The following is a 15,213-nucleotide window of genomic DNA, read 5'->3' on the forward strand; positions in this document are numbered from 1 at the left end:
AAAAAAAAACAACCAACAGATGACTAAATAGAGCTTTGTACACTTGGTGGTTACTCTTGTAAGCCTTCATCATTTAGTACTCATCAGGTCATCATTTAAAAAAAAAATTGCAAAAGGGGAAATTAGCTAAACAACTGTTTCAATGCATATTCACATTATTCATTCTCATTGTGCCAGAAGACATCTACAGAATAAGAACTCCCCCTCCAATCAGCTGTATCTGACTGTTTCTTCTACATTCATAAGCTGCTTTTAGGCAGCTCCTATTTCTTTTAGTGCTATTTCCCATAGCCACAAGCCAGATGTTTGCAAGAACTGGATTGTGAGGGAATCTCTAAGGGACTCTCTTGAGGTTTCTTCTCCCCTTTTAAGTCCTGCCTTATGAGTCAGGCTGAAGTACTTGCCACCACACAATGAAGGAACAAACCAAACAGATCTACTTGTTAACTGTAATTTGGCAGTTCAGTACTTAAAAGTGGTGAACAACAATGAAGAATCTGATTTTTTTTGTTGTCCCATAAAAAAAGTTTTGCTGTCTTATTTTGGGCATACCTTTAAACAGCCTGTAGATTCTACTGTGGAAACAAGTCATGAAAGTAGCACTTATTACAGTTGTGATCCCAACTGTGGAATCGTGAGGGGAATTATCAAGTTATGAAGATGCAGTCACACAAAGCAAAGATGAGCCAAAGAAAAAGTGCTTTGTGAGACAGTTCCTTTGAACCGACAAGTAAGTTTCCTGACACGCAGGAAAAAGAATTTTCCACCAAGTAAGAAGAGTCCACAAAGAGTATAATCAGAAAGTATTTGCAGTATTTGCAAAAGATTCAGGGAAACTGAGGTGCTTTTTTGTTTGTTTTGTTGTTGGGGTTTTTTTTTTTGCTTAGTTTTGCAATATTCTGTTGCTTAAGAGGAATTCAGGATTGCAACAATGGGGAAAAAACATGACAAAAACCAGAAATACAGATTGGAAAGAAGATGGAGACAGAAAAGATTCACAGATTAAAACCACTGATCATTAGTGACAGTTGCCTCTGTGTTGTCTTCTTTTAATGATAAGACAGTTAATAGCAAGAATCACAATTAATATAATCAATAAGGGAAGACAAAAAACTGATAATAAGGATGACTGACTATAAAGGATGAATAATGAGAAAACTATTAAAGACCTAGGTAGGCCAGCAAAGCTTAAGTGGGGTACATAGTGTTATTTTATCAAATTAAAAGCAACTTGCTGAAATGCAGGAAAACCACAAATAACTGGATCCCTTAACCAATAACATAACCAATACACTAACTTCAACATTCACTTCTGCAGCACATTAGTGCACACATTAATAGAGCAGAATGCCAACACAAGCCTGTATATTAGAACATAAAGCAGACCTTAGTATTTTTAAGAAGTCAGTTTAAAAAAATCAGTCTAGCCATCTTGTAACTTGGTATTGTAAAGAATATACCAATTAAAACATACAACACTAAGTAAACATGCTAAGTGAAGTAGCTACATCACTCAATGCTTCATGACCCAATTCTAAGCACAGTTTTGCATCTGTTGGAAGGATGAATGTTACCTAGATCTTGGAAGAAGTTTTAGACATCTCTCAGCATACAACAGAAATCTAAAACAAACCTTGTATATAAAAATTGTGTAAGCAGCCATATATACGTAAAATAGTCTCAACTACAGATCTTTGCACAACACTTTGCACATGCAACAGCATGGTTTCATTAAGGCACATCGTAAAAATTTCATGTTCACCAATGTCAGCATTTTAGCCAATGGAATTAAGCTGCTACTCTTACTGGTATGCAAGTTTAAATGTCCTTTTGTTTTTTTCTTAATAAAATGACAGCAGAACAATGAGCTTGTTCCTACTTTGAGTAATTTCAGCTTAGATGCAACTTCTGAAAAAAGTTTATAAACAGACATACTTCCTTGTTACTAAGCAGACTGAAACCTGGAAAGCTCTCAGAAGGGGTGAAGCTTACACAGACAAGCTTATCAACTACTTGATAAAGCACAGCTATAAAAGACTCCCATGATCATTATCCAGTATCTGCCCTTGAGAGTGGTTGCTATGAATGAGAGAGTTTTACTGCTTGTAGCCCTTTAACTACACTGTTGTGTAAAGTTTCTATTACCAGGAAGGTAACAGCTCTCACTACTTTACTACAGGTTGCTTCATCCTTTTGAAAATTTTGCTGTCACAAAATTGAGAATTTAGCAAAATTTGTAAGTAATTCTCAAGATCTGGCTCAGATTTTTTTTTTTTTTTTTAAAGTTTTTATCATTACAATAGCACACCAAACCACCTTACTTAAGAAATGCACTTCATTGGTATGGACCAGATATCAAGTATAAAAACCTATCATAGGTGTTTTGGAAGAAATAATGCTATACTCATACTCTGCTAAATGAATAGGAAGAAAGCCTATAGCAATTCAGCACTAGCCATCCACAAATTCAGATCATACATCTACAGATATTAGTTGTATTTATTTTGTAATGTTTACTTTGTAAAAAACAGGAATACATCAAACTGTCCAGAAAACTGCAGAAGTTTCTCACTACCATTTGAACAGTATCATTTCTATTTTAGCTATTTCCACACCTTCAAAGTAACAAGCTTCTGAAAAAATGAATGCAAATAAGCAAGGATATACAGAACAGCTGAGCTTGGAAGGGACCTCTGGAAGTCATCTGGTTCATCCCCGCTTCTCAAGTAGGGCCACCTACAGCCAGTTGCCCAGGACCATGTCTAGACAGCTTCTGACTATCAACAAGGATGGAGACTCCACAACCTCCCTGGGCAACCTGTTCTTAAGTTTGTGCATTAGAACTTGTGCCTTTTTTTTTTTTTTTTTAATCCAACTTTCATTCAAATACTTAATTAAATCCCTCAAGTATGGTGAAAAAGAAAGTCATAGCTGAAATTAATATCTTGTCATGATGTTGACATTATACTAAAATCAAGCATTAGAAATGCAGTTGTCTGAAAAATTTACTTGAATTTCTTGCATAAGAAAACATATGGTTTTAGGCAAAGAATATTAACTGTGTGACAAGATAAACACAAAATTATGATTAACACCAAGACTTAGTTCCAAAGCTTCTGAAATGTCATAATTTTGTAAGACTCAGTTGCCTAACTAGTTCTAGTTTCTTTTTCCCTCTTGCATGATATCATTCATACATGTACAAGTACGTTTAGAACATTCCTAGAACAGAATGTTTCTTTAAAATTGTACAGTTAAATATTTAAGGAAAATGTTTGTGACATTTACATAGTAAACCCATGTATTTGAGCACAAGAAAGCCATAGAGGTTACACTTTCACCAGGTATATAGTTTTCATCACCCTCCTCTAAGTTGATTATAGCTATAATCTTCCACAGCACAGAATTGTGTGGAAAAAACATAGCTAATTTTGTTATTACAAAAATAATTAATATAATTTGATACAAGTAATATTTTGGATTATTATTGTTATTAAAAGAATCCACATTCAATCTCTTCATTCTAATTTCAACTATCCCAATATACTTGATTTGGTTTTCAACACTAAATAAGAACAAGAAAAGAAGATCTAATAAATAGAACTAGCTTGAAACCTAAAACCTATAATAAATTCAAATCACTTTTCCATGAGTAATCAAAAAAACAGCTGTGACCACAGACAGAGCTTAAAAAATTCGCTCAAGGACAATATATACTACCTCAATATTTTTTTTTAAATTAATAGCAGTATTTTTAACATAGAAAGACTTCTCTGGTAACATAAAAGTAGTGGTCAGTGCAAATAATATTGCCTTTCATAATAGGGAATCAACCTCTTTTTGTCCATCGCGACTTAAGAACAGAAATCTCTCTCTTGCTCAGCTTACATCCTCCAAGAAAGTCTAGCAGGCATCACAGAACAGAGCATACTGAAGGATGCATAATAGAAGACTTCAAAGAGCAACCACCCTGGTATATACTTCCGTCTCTACTTCCATGTTATAATTCCTCAATAAAGCCAAAATTCTTTCATTACACTCATTGCAGGCAAAAAAAAAAAAAAAAATCATTTCTTGTGTTAATAGATACCTGAAGTATTTATAAATAATACTCTATATCAAGCCTAGAAAAACAGGAAAAACTAACTACAAACAATGTTTTGTATGCTTCTGGTTTTTAGCAAGATGATAAACCTTAGGTGAGAAAAAAAGTTTTAGTTCCTTCAGACATAAGCAATTGTATTTTAGGAGCAGCTCCTTACCTGCTCATAATTTAGACGCTGAATTTCAGATATCTCTTTAGGCTTTGCATCAAGAATATAGTCTCCTAAAAAAAGCAAAAATAAAATTAAGTTTATTCCATATAAACACTTCTGACTGAAGCTGACTGATCATAAACACCACCATTGAAGTTTTCTATCAAATTAATGAGTTTGCATTGTTTTATAACCTGAATTATAACTATGGAGTAAAATATAAGAAACATAGTAAGATCATATTAAGAAATAAAATTCAAATCGCCAACATTGTTACTAAAGCAGCATTTCATAATCTCTTGGGGTATCATACCAATCTCTTAATTATTCAGAGCTTTACCTCCCTCTGTGCCTCAACTTAAAAATATAAAAAGGTCAAACTGTTCACAGTAAGATATGTAACTGCGTAACAATTTAAAAAGGCAACCACTTATCCTGACTGATACTATGACTATTTTGGCATATGTTCCCATACACCAATAATTCTGAAAGGCTTGTACTCCCATCTGTGTCCACAACACAAAGGTAATAATTAATCAGTTAATCAACACACTGCAGTTCAAGATTTGTAACACTTTTAGTGACTAGTATCCATAAATTGCCTCTCCCAAATTTTTCAGATTTTATTTCAACAGTTTTCATATTTATTCCCTTGCTCCATTCCAAAAAAATATGTTTTTACTCAAAGCAAAATATCATTACAGGTTTCCTAATTTATAAACCTTTTAAGCTAAGATTGTTCAAAGTAGTTGAAAGGCATTTCTTTTTTTGTTAAGCTGTAGAAGAACCATTTGGCAATTGCTAATCCTGTTGACTGAATAGGATCCTAAATAATTTGAGCAGGTAATTTTGTTATTCAATTTAATAAGATAATTCCAGAAGCTAATATGCCTTCAAGAAAGAATACACACATTTAGCCAACTGGGATTGTGTGGTGACTTCAGACAGTATTATTCTATCAATACAATCAGAAATGTTTAGACACAGGCAGCGAGATTTCTTAATTTCAAAAAAATAAATTTTAAGTAATTAACTTTTTTCTTCAACTGAAAGATTCAGCCATATGCTTTTGAAAAGAACAAGCTACATTCTTTAAAAGCAAAAAGAAAGAAAATATAGTAAGTTGTTTTTCTCTCCTGCTTAAGAAAAATCAAAACTAGTCTGTAAGCTCAAACATTTTATATTTGTTAGGCTACAAAGGGAAAGAACTGTGGTGCACATAGCTTAAGTACTATTGCAACTGCACATTTAACACCTGGATCATTCCGGGCTATTGAAGTTTCAGACTTGTCAGATAGAAACAGCTGCAGTTTTGCTGAACACTGAATCTGATAACAGAGGAGTGCCTGCACATGAGACCTCAATCACTGTGACGACTTAATTAATTCTTCCTGTTATTTTAATTGGGTCATACTACCAAGGATTAGAGTTACTACAGACAATTAAAGGCACAGTTGACTTACTGCATTCTGTCAACTATAATAGCAGAACACTGTAAGAGACGATGAATAAGTTTAAATCTACCAATGTGTTGGTGTACCAAGCCATACCAACTGCATCACTCGACTAACCACTTAGGAAAGCAGTACAGAAAACTTCTAAAAGCAATTAAGGAATAGCATGAGTAACTGAAAACCATAAGTAGTCTTCTTGAAGCGTGCATTCAAGTAAACCTGAATAAAATAGTAAATAAATGAAACAGTCCTCCTATATTACTATTCACTAATAAGTATAATATATAACTGAAAACCATTTATTGTAATTACTAACCTAAGTATTCCATCAGCTGTTCAGCCGTTATGATTTCCATCATGGGTGGCAGCTTAATCTGTGAAAGTAAAAGTATATTCTCTTCAAAATGTGAAAATGCTACAATGTAGAAAGTCTTAGTAAGGTATTTCTGGACTGAAGTCTTCTGATCACATTTGCCCCACCAATTTGTAAGAGCATTAGCATACCGGGACCAAGAACCTTCCCAGGACCTCTACTAAGTAACAGCTACAAGAAGAAATGAAAAAAGGCATTTTGGTTTTTAGACAAACCACACACACACAGTACTTCCTCTCACTCGCAGCTCTCTGTGTAGTGCTCCCTATTCCCACTAAAAAATTTCACCAGCATCCCTCTTGACTTCACAGGAGTTCACACCACTCACTGCAGTAGCTCACCTGCAAGCATCCAGGATAACGGACTGGGAACTGTAGCCACCCTTGGTTAAGAAAACTTCACCTTATTCAGGAAAGTCTTTGACTCCCTGCCTTCATCCTAAGTCTTAACTGAGTCTTAACTCAAAAGGTTCCTGCGCACAGACAGGCTGTAGACAATCTGGTGGCAGCAGCTGCTGCGACAGGGAAGCCAAGACTCATGCAGGTACAAGGAAATTCCCTCCCAGCCTCTCATTTCAAGGGTTTGGTTTAACTCCATACAGAAGAGACTGGACACACAGAACTCGGTGGTGAAGCTTCTGTCCCCCTCTCCCCTGACCTATTCCTGTCATTGTCAGCTGCTAAAACCAACCACCTTGGCAGCAGCCAGAGCCAAAAGCTTCTTACATATTCATCTCCTCCATCCAGCATCCTGGGTAAATGTTTTGGTTGCACACTTCAATTTACATATCCCCCTGCAATAACAGCCAAAGCACAAACACGTACAAAGGCATGCTTCTGGCACTCTGAAGGAATACCATAGGAGGATATTGTCTTTAACCATCTTGTGCTCAATTTTCCTCTGCGTAAATATGAATTTTATTTTTCTAGGGTTTGGGGTGGTTTGGGTTTTTTTTGTCAGTTTTTAAGTTTTCTCTTCAGTTTTTAATCTTCTTATCCTATCTCTCTTCAACATCTTACCACTGAAAGTCTAGAAAGGCTGGTATTTATTTTATTAGGAATTTTTTAATCATATTCCTCAACACTGATCACCATTCTCCTTGACACAGAAAGAAAGACATGATGTGAGATTGTTAACTCATGCTTAAGATTTAATAGGCTCCCACTACTTTGCTGGTTGTGGAGAGGAAAGAGGAAGTAGAAAGGCAAGAGCAATACATATAAAGCCTTTGATGCAGCACCCCAAACTCAAAAATACAGTATAGCAACACACTACACTGTTCACATGGTGATGGAGAGGGTTTCCTTCCCAATCTGAAAACTAAGCTATTTTAATAACTTTCCAGAGAAAATAAGGTGTGATTGGACTAAATCTATCTCACTGCCAATTTTAATAATATTTGACAAAAGGCAAATGTGTTAAAGATATAGATTTACAAGAAGTTTCATTAAATTTGGAAGAAGAAAGAGACGCAAGTTAATAGGGCCTTTTCTTAGCCACTGGCTAAGAAATATGCCCATAATTAGGTCAGAATTGGCCACATGATATATGCCACACATTGATCAACCCACAGATGGTAGACATAGAAAGAAGGTGAGAGTACTGGGATCTGGGGAAGGAAGGGAATCAAAGTATAAATTGTTAGTAAAGCATGAAATTAGTGAAGCATAATTTCATAAGAAGGCTTAATTAGTTCTGCTTATAAAAAAAAAGTTATACGAATTAAACAAGAAGCACATGAATTTCTGAAAACATCTTTTAAATGAGTGACAACTGACTGTAACTTACAAAATTCCTTAACCTCTTCCTAAAACTCCTTTAAGTTTCACTAGTACTCAATAGGCTAAAGGTTTTCATAATCTTTGATCCTGTTCATAATATTCATACTGAATATTCACATAGATATAATATATTGTGACAAGTAAATAACAGGACTACAGGTTCAAAAAGCTGATTCTTAAACTTCCAGTTCTGAATTGGCAACACTCAAGCCTTTGCAAACATTAGCTGTGTACACCCCGAGTTGGGTCTGGTTCATTACAGCTCCTAAGGCATATCGACATAACAGCATAGAACAGAATTACTTACACTAGCTATGCCTGAAGTGGTTCAGGGACTACAGATGTGTACGGTACAGCATGAAGGAAAATCAGCATTGCTCCCTCAACTATTAGCAGGACTACTGTAATGATTCTTTCATGACTAAAGCTAGCTCTTTTTATTATTTATTTAAAACCATTCATATCAGCTCAGCCAGCATTGCTTGGGGGTTTCTGCTCTGCACCACATTTGGGAATCTAGAAGTATGCCTACGCTACAAACGGCAGCTATAAAGCACAATTACATGGGTTACCTATATTGGAGCTCTACGTACTCAGGGCATAAACGTATTATTCAGACTTTATGGATTGAAGGAGGTATTATTTGTATTATTGGTTAACAATCTGAATTCCCCCTCACAACTGTAATGCTAAGAAATCTATTTTTTTTCTACTGCAGAACCAAAGCAGTTTTACTTGTATCTGCAGAATCTCTCTTAGTTAGATATTTTAACGAGCTAAATCTCAAAATTAACTGCTTAATTAAATGCTAAACAAAGTTAAGGGATTACTTCATGGCATAATTTTAGGGCTAGCATGTTTTGTGGGACCTTGATGACACCTTTAAAGTGGGCTAATGGGGTTCCAACACAGTCATAAGTACTTCTGAACAGAGCTGACTTAAGGGTATAGAGAAAACATGACATTTCCTAACTGTTCAGAGCTTCATTGCAGGCACTTAAGCTACAGGAAACAGGAAAGAAAAACACCTTAAAATTTAAGGAAGAGAAAAAAATCATACAGAACCACAGCCATTCTCCACATAAATCAACAGAAAAAAACAATGTAAGCAATAGTAGTGAAAGCTGTTGCTGTTGGGAACAATCTATTATATTGAGGGACAAGTTTTCTCAATAGGGCTCAATGCTTAGTTGCTAGATTTTACATTAATTTTACATTTTAGGAACAACATGTTCCCTCGACTCCCACCCATTTTCTGTACCCCTCTATTGCAGTCTCCTGGTCTTTCACCCTGATCTCTCTTCTTAACTCTAGCTACTATTAATTTCCCCCATTCAGCAGAGGGAAACTACATCTTTCTCACCCACCTATGATGTGAGGTACAGGTGAGTCACCTTTGTAATTAAAAGACAAGACTGGTAAACAAATTTTCATATTGAACAGTTTGTCTACTACAACTTATACAGTTTCTATGCATTTGACTACAAAATGGAAAACTACATAAAGCTAATTTTAAATATGTATTCTCCCACTCTTCAGAAGGGCTTAAAAAAAAATTTACGTGATATAGTCCGGCATAGAAGCTAACACTTCCAAAAATACTATGCATATAGAAAGGGACCACGCAAATTTCTAATGGCTTATTATTTATAGTCTCAGAACATGTTTAGCTAAAATATGCAACTCCCCTGAATTCAGTGTTCCGGAAGAGGTAAGGGTAGCTTTAAGCTGCCTTGTCAAAAAATTAACACTCCTTGCAAATACGTACCTCTTGCCTTGCAGGAACAGCTTCATAGGCTTACCACACGATAGACTGGTAATACGTGCTGCCCCCCAATAACCTGAACATCTGCCCCCTCAAGCAGGTTTCCTCCAGTCCCTCCAAGCAGGCTTCCTGTCCTGGAAAAGGCACAGCTACCGGCCTACTGATTTGTACGCTCAACTCATCCCACAGATGCAGGGAGGAAGGCTGCCAAGGCCTCCGCTGAGCATTCATCAGAAGCTCACCGGCAACTCACCTTTGGAGGCTGAGCAAGTTCATCTGAGCAATCTGTGCAAATGCTGGCCATCCGGAGGTTTTAGCTCCGTAACAAGAGCAAGGAGATCACGTGTAAAGGGCCAATGCCAGACCTCAGACCAGGCACTACCACTGCAGACTCCAACAAATCAAATGGGTATCAGCGGGAGCATACCGTACTCAGCTCCTCTGAAAAAAGGCCATTTTTTTGAGAAATTAAAACTAAAAATTTCTGACTGGAAATTTTTTACTCTACCTCTTCTCTGCACCTCAATTTGGATACATCTGAGCATAAACGGTTATATAACATTTACTTACGTAATTGTTACAATCACCTAAATAGGTAGCTCATACAGTTCTAAAAGTTACTGAAATTTTAGAAGAACTAGGCATGTAGGGAACACAGCTCCCAAAACCATCCATTCCGTGAGAGGACTGTGATAGACAAAACTTTTAAAGACACTGTCAAATATGCTACCGGGATTATTTTCCTACACAAAAAGCTGTAAGGACAAGATATTCCATATGCACTCACTTCTCAAGACAATCTTATTTATATCTGTATTACATTATGTTTTCCCCTACACTTACGTTCCAAAACAATTTGTTTCTCTGTTCCCTGGACATTTCAGATATGTAATTTCTGTGCAATGCATTAAGGTTCACAGAGTTCTTCGGCTACGTGACATCACATCCTACCTAAGAAACACAGAGCAGAATTGCATGGCACCCTTACTAAGCATTTAGCATCTGATGATTGCCATGGAGTACATCCTGAGAAGGGCTACCCCCACACAAAATTACAGTTTAATACAATGCCAGAAGTTATCAGAAAGCGGTGCATGAACTACACCTAACAAAAGTCACAAAAAGTACTTGGAAAAGCAAGCTTTGCATTGCTAAGCTTAACTACATAATGAGCCACGGGCCTGAGGAAAAACTGAGCAATCTTCAGATTTAAACAAGCTGAAAGACAGTGTCCTACGCTACTCTGCATCAGAAGAGACAACCCATGCTTGTACATACATTTTAAAATGTTTGTTTCAATACTCTACTTCTGCTTTCATTTCCATCATGGAAGCCTAAACAGTTACCACAGTTTTGCATAACAGTTACTTTTTTCAAGTTGGTATCATACTGCTTTTGTTTTCTTTTTACTTAGAAAAACATTTCTGTAACACTTCTGTAAGCAGAACTCCTCAGCACTATCTTCTAAAGGCTAAACTGCAAGTTAAGCTTATAATAGGCAGTCTGCAAAAACACTTCAAAAGAAAAGCAATTTCATAATTGTAACATTTAAAAGTACAGCTTCTACAATCTGCCACCTCAAAGTTGTATGTCCAGACTCCTTTGAAAGTAGTGGATAAAGAGAGGTAGCAGTTTTATCGCAAGTTTAGTTCCAAATTTGGTACTGTCAAAAAGGAATTTGAACAGTCCCAATGGGTGCTACTACTTCAGAATTTCCAAAAATCGAAGCACTGCCAAACCAGTATCTCACATATGAGAACATACAGGTGCAACACTAAAACAATCAATTATTTTTCTTTGCAGCTGTATTCCTTAATAAAGATCTTAACTCTAGTATCAAAAATACCTCCAAAAGGCATAATAAAAACTGAATGATGACTAGGAACACAGAAGAATCTTGCTCCATTAATGAAGATGATCTTCATAACTAGGAAGAAACATTTCGAGTATATGGCACGCTTACCTAAGGTACAGTACATCTTAAGTCTTGTTATTGCAATCCTTTAAGCAAGTTAACAAACTACCTATAGTCTCTCTTTACTCAGTGAGGGGTATCTCAAAAAAACATGTTTTGAATGAGGGCAACTGGGACATACAAACAGAAGGTCACGAAACTGTTAGTATATTTAAAACAATACTCTAGTGGGGGGGTAAGAAGCTTGCATTTTGAGGAGCTGAAATAACTGAAAAAGTGAGTTCTCCTTAATATATCCAAATGATAATCTGAGTTTTCAGGCATAAACATTTCTGTGATTATGACCTACATACCCTCTGAAGGCCTCCCACATATTACTAAGCAGTAAATAAAGATTCTGGTTTTAAGCAAATTGATTATGTGCCACTTGTCACAAACAATTATGTGAATTCAACTTTCAATGCTGCACAAGCACAGCTGATACATAGTACTGGATCTCAAGGTTATTACTCCCATTCTGGAATAATGGAAGCATGTAACTGGCCATGCAAAGGGAAGCGTTCATGGAAACTAGTATTGTAACTGTTGTTTCTCAACTTTGAGGACTTGCATGTATTATCTGAAGTTATTTGAGACCATATCTACCTACAGGATGACCAAAACTCTCAACCTTGTCAGGATAGAGTTCCAAGAAGGAAAAGCCGGTGGCTGATACAGGGAAGAGAGCCCAAAGCTTAACTGTTTACCTTCTTATTCTCTGTTGTGATTTTATTTCCCCTCCTCATCTCCTTCTCACTCCTTTTCCCCCCACCCCTATGTAGCTTCTTTTCACCTAACATATACTATGGTATTCTTGCTTTGCTTTCATGTATTTTCACCTCTTGGTGTGCTTCCTTGTTCCGAAATTATAATTACCTGACCCAATCTAGCGTTCATCTTGGTTCAGGAGAAGTGAGAAGAATGTGGATGTCCATCCTCAGCCTTGGTATGTAGCTAGCTACTCTCAGTGACGTACAGATGAGCTGTCAATAAGCTTGCCACTCCAAACAATGCCAACATGGTTCTTGGCTATAAACTGGGGAAAAGAAAGGCTAATTTGGAGAGGCACTAATTAGGAAAATTAAATATAAGCAGGGGCAATATACAACCAACTAACAGGAAAACCCTCAAGCATATAAATAATAAGTCATGTGATGGCAGTTTCACCATTTTAGCTGCCTGTCTGCAACTCATATAAATTCTGCTGAGGTTTCACATAAACAGACAAAATTATAAAAAACCCTTCCTGTAACTCCAGCAATAAGAAATGGTAGGGCGCTCCCAAGAGGTGTTTTGATTTTCACCTGTTTATAAAATTAGGTATCACCTTAATTCTCACTAATGTAATATTTGATCAAAGCAGAATGTCACTTAAAATTCTGGATGGAGAACAGCAGAAGAAAGCAATCATATTTAAGGAGGCAGAGGAAGAATGCTAAGGAACAAAACCTCCAAAAACTTAAATGCAAACAACGGAAGCAGTGCTGTCCCCTTTATATGCTTTCATTAAATGAGAGGTTAAAAAGGAAAATCCTGTAACTAGCCATTTCTTTTAAAACACAGCCACACAGAACGATAAGCAATAAGTTCTGCAAGACCCTCCACTCACCTCTAGATGTTAAAGAGGGAGCACAGAAAGCATTCATTAAATACTGAAGTCTAAGACAACCCTCACACCCTCTTGAGGATGGCAGAACCTACGTAAGGCAACACCTTAAAGTCACACACAACTTCCCTGTACTGCTTTCACGGATGGCTAAATATCTACATCACTGTACCCACAGCTTTCCTCCTGATGTATGAGCTGTTCTGCTCAGGAAAATGTACAGAAACTACAACTCAAACAAAACCATTAATCTTCTGGAAAGTTACCTTCCTCTAAACAAATTTCTTCTTATAATATTATTTCCATTTTGACCTTCTTCTATGTCACCTGTTACACCTGTGAACAACCTTCTCCTCGTTCAATACCAAATTTCTTCTACTTGATACTGCAACATAAAAACTATTCCCATAAAGCTTTCCTATTCTATGACTCCATTCTATCAGCTCACCGGTCTTTTCGGGCTGAATTGCCAGCGTTTCTCGAGAAGTACTCCCTCCTCCTCATTTTGCAATGCACACAACCTCTTAGCTCTTCTCCAACAGATACTCCTTTCACATATAAGTGTTAATAATTACCTTATGCCTTACATTTTACTGCTTAAAAGTTAAAAGTAATTACTTCAAGACTACAGGAAGTCCATATCCGTGATGGCTATTAGAACACAAGAACTTCCAGGCCTCAAAGCTGTACTTGATCACGATCTGATTTACTTGTTCATTTAAATACAATCTAACCTGCGTAACTGTACAAACGTATCCCTACTGTTCAGGCCGTTACTTGTACAAACGTGTGTTTTGAAGAATTCTGCATACACTTCATTATACAAAACTAACCTATTTTCCCAAAATACCGTCTATGTTTTCAGTGCTATAAATAGTAATGTTTATTTACTAGAGACCTGCACACATCTGCAAACCATATACTGCTCAGTTTAATAAGGCATCATCTAGATTTTGATTTCTATTTTAAGGCAACAACAAAGTAAATCTATATATGACAGCAGCCCCTAAGTAGTGCATTGGCAACAGACTGCAAGCCATTATTTATTTTCCAAGTTCTCTATGTGAGATATGCGCTTAACAGCGGAAACAAGTCTGTGTCTGTCTTGATAGAATCACAACACGGTTTGGGTTGGAAGGGACTTTTAAAGATCACCCAGTTCCAACCCCCCTGCCGTGGGCAGGGGCACCTTCCACTAGACCAGGTTGTTCAAAGCCCCATCCAGCCTGGCCTCGAACGCTTCCAGGGATGGGGCATCCACAGCCCCTCTGGGCAACCTGTTCCAGTGCCTCACTGCCCTCACAGTGAAGAATCTCTTCCTTGTATCTAAAGCTACCCTCCTTCGGTTTAAAGGCGTCCCCCCTTGCCCTATCACTACGCGCCCCCGTAAAAAGGCCCTCTCCAGCTTTCTGGGTAACGCCGTCGACTCCATCAGCACCAGCTCCCGGCGGCGCGTCAGCGTGGTTTTGGCACAGGTGCCCCCCGAGCGCTGTGGGGAACGCCTCGTCAGCCCCGACGAGGCCGGCGCTCCCAGGTCCCCGCGCTGCCCGAGCGGCACCGCCCGCCCGCACCCGCCATGGCGGCGGCCGGCGCGCCCGCACACACGGTAGGTACCTTCCACGCCAGCAGCAGCACGTTCATGATGGCCAGCAACGGGCAGGGCCCGTTCTCGTTCTGAGTGATGACGGGCGTGTTCTCCGCCTTCCAGCGGACCCACTTGATGTGATAGACCGACTGGCCCGGGAAGCGCTCCTTGGAGGCCGACAGGAGCTGGGAGCCCGCCGCCGGCCTCTCCCCTTCAGGCTCCGGGGCCGGGCCCCCCGAGGAGGCCCCCGCCACCACCGCCTCCTCGGCGTCGCTGTTGAGCTCGGAGCTGCTCGGGCAGCAGGAGTGCAGGTTGGAGAAGGACTCCAGCGAGTCCAGGCTGCGGGACTCCTCCCCCGGGGGGCTGGGAGCCCCGCTGCTCCCCGAGCCGGCCCCCGCGGGGCCGCTCTCGGAGCCGGGCGCCGCTCCGGGGCTCTCCG

The 15,213-nt window shown here is 38.4% G+C and overlaps 1 protein-coding gene across 2 annotated transcripts in view; it reads right to left on the reverse strand.

The window, feature by feature from the left end:
* FAM63B (family with sequence similarity 63, member B) overlaps nucleotides 1–15,207 on the reverse strand; it is a 37,077-nt gene extending 21,870 nt beyond the window's left edge. For both annotated transcript variants that reach the window (XM_010571761.1, XM_010571762.1), the window contains exons 1-3: nucleotides 14,804–15,207; nucleotides 6,027–6,084; nucleotides 4,263–4,327 (exon numbers count right to left, since the gene is read on the reverse strand). In XM_010571761.1, coding sequence (XP_010570063.1) covers nucleotides 4,263–4,327; nucleotides 6,027–6,084; nucleotides 14,804–14,830 — 150 coding nt within the window. In that variant the 5' untranslated portion in view covers nucleotides 14,831–15,207. The remainder of the gene's footprint in view (nucleotides 1–4,262; nucleotides 4,328–6,026; nucleotides 6,085–14,803) is intronic.
* Between the last annotated feature and the right edge of the window lie 6 nt (nucleotides 15,208–15,213).

The sequence above is a fragment of the Haliaeetus leucocephalus genome, unplaced genomic scaffold (assembly GCF_000737465.1).
Source record: "Haliaeetus leucocephalus isolate CR32 unplaced genomic scaffold, Haliaeetus_leucocephalus-4.0 Scaffold339, whole genome shotgun sequence".
Taxonomy (NCBI): domain Eukaryota; kingdom Metazoa; phylum Chordata; class Aves; order Accipitriformes; family Accipitridae; genus Haliaeetus; species Haliaeetus leucocephalus.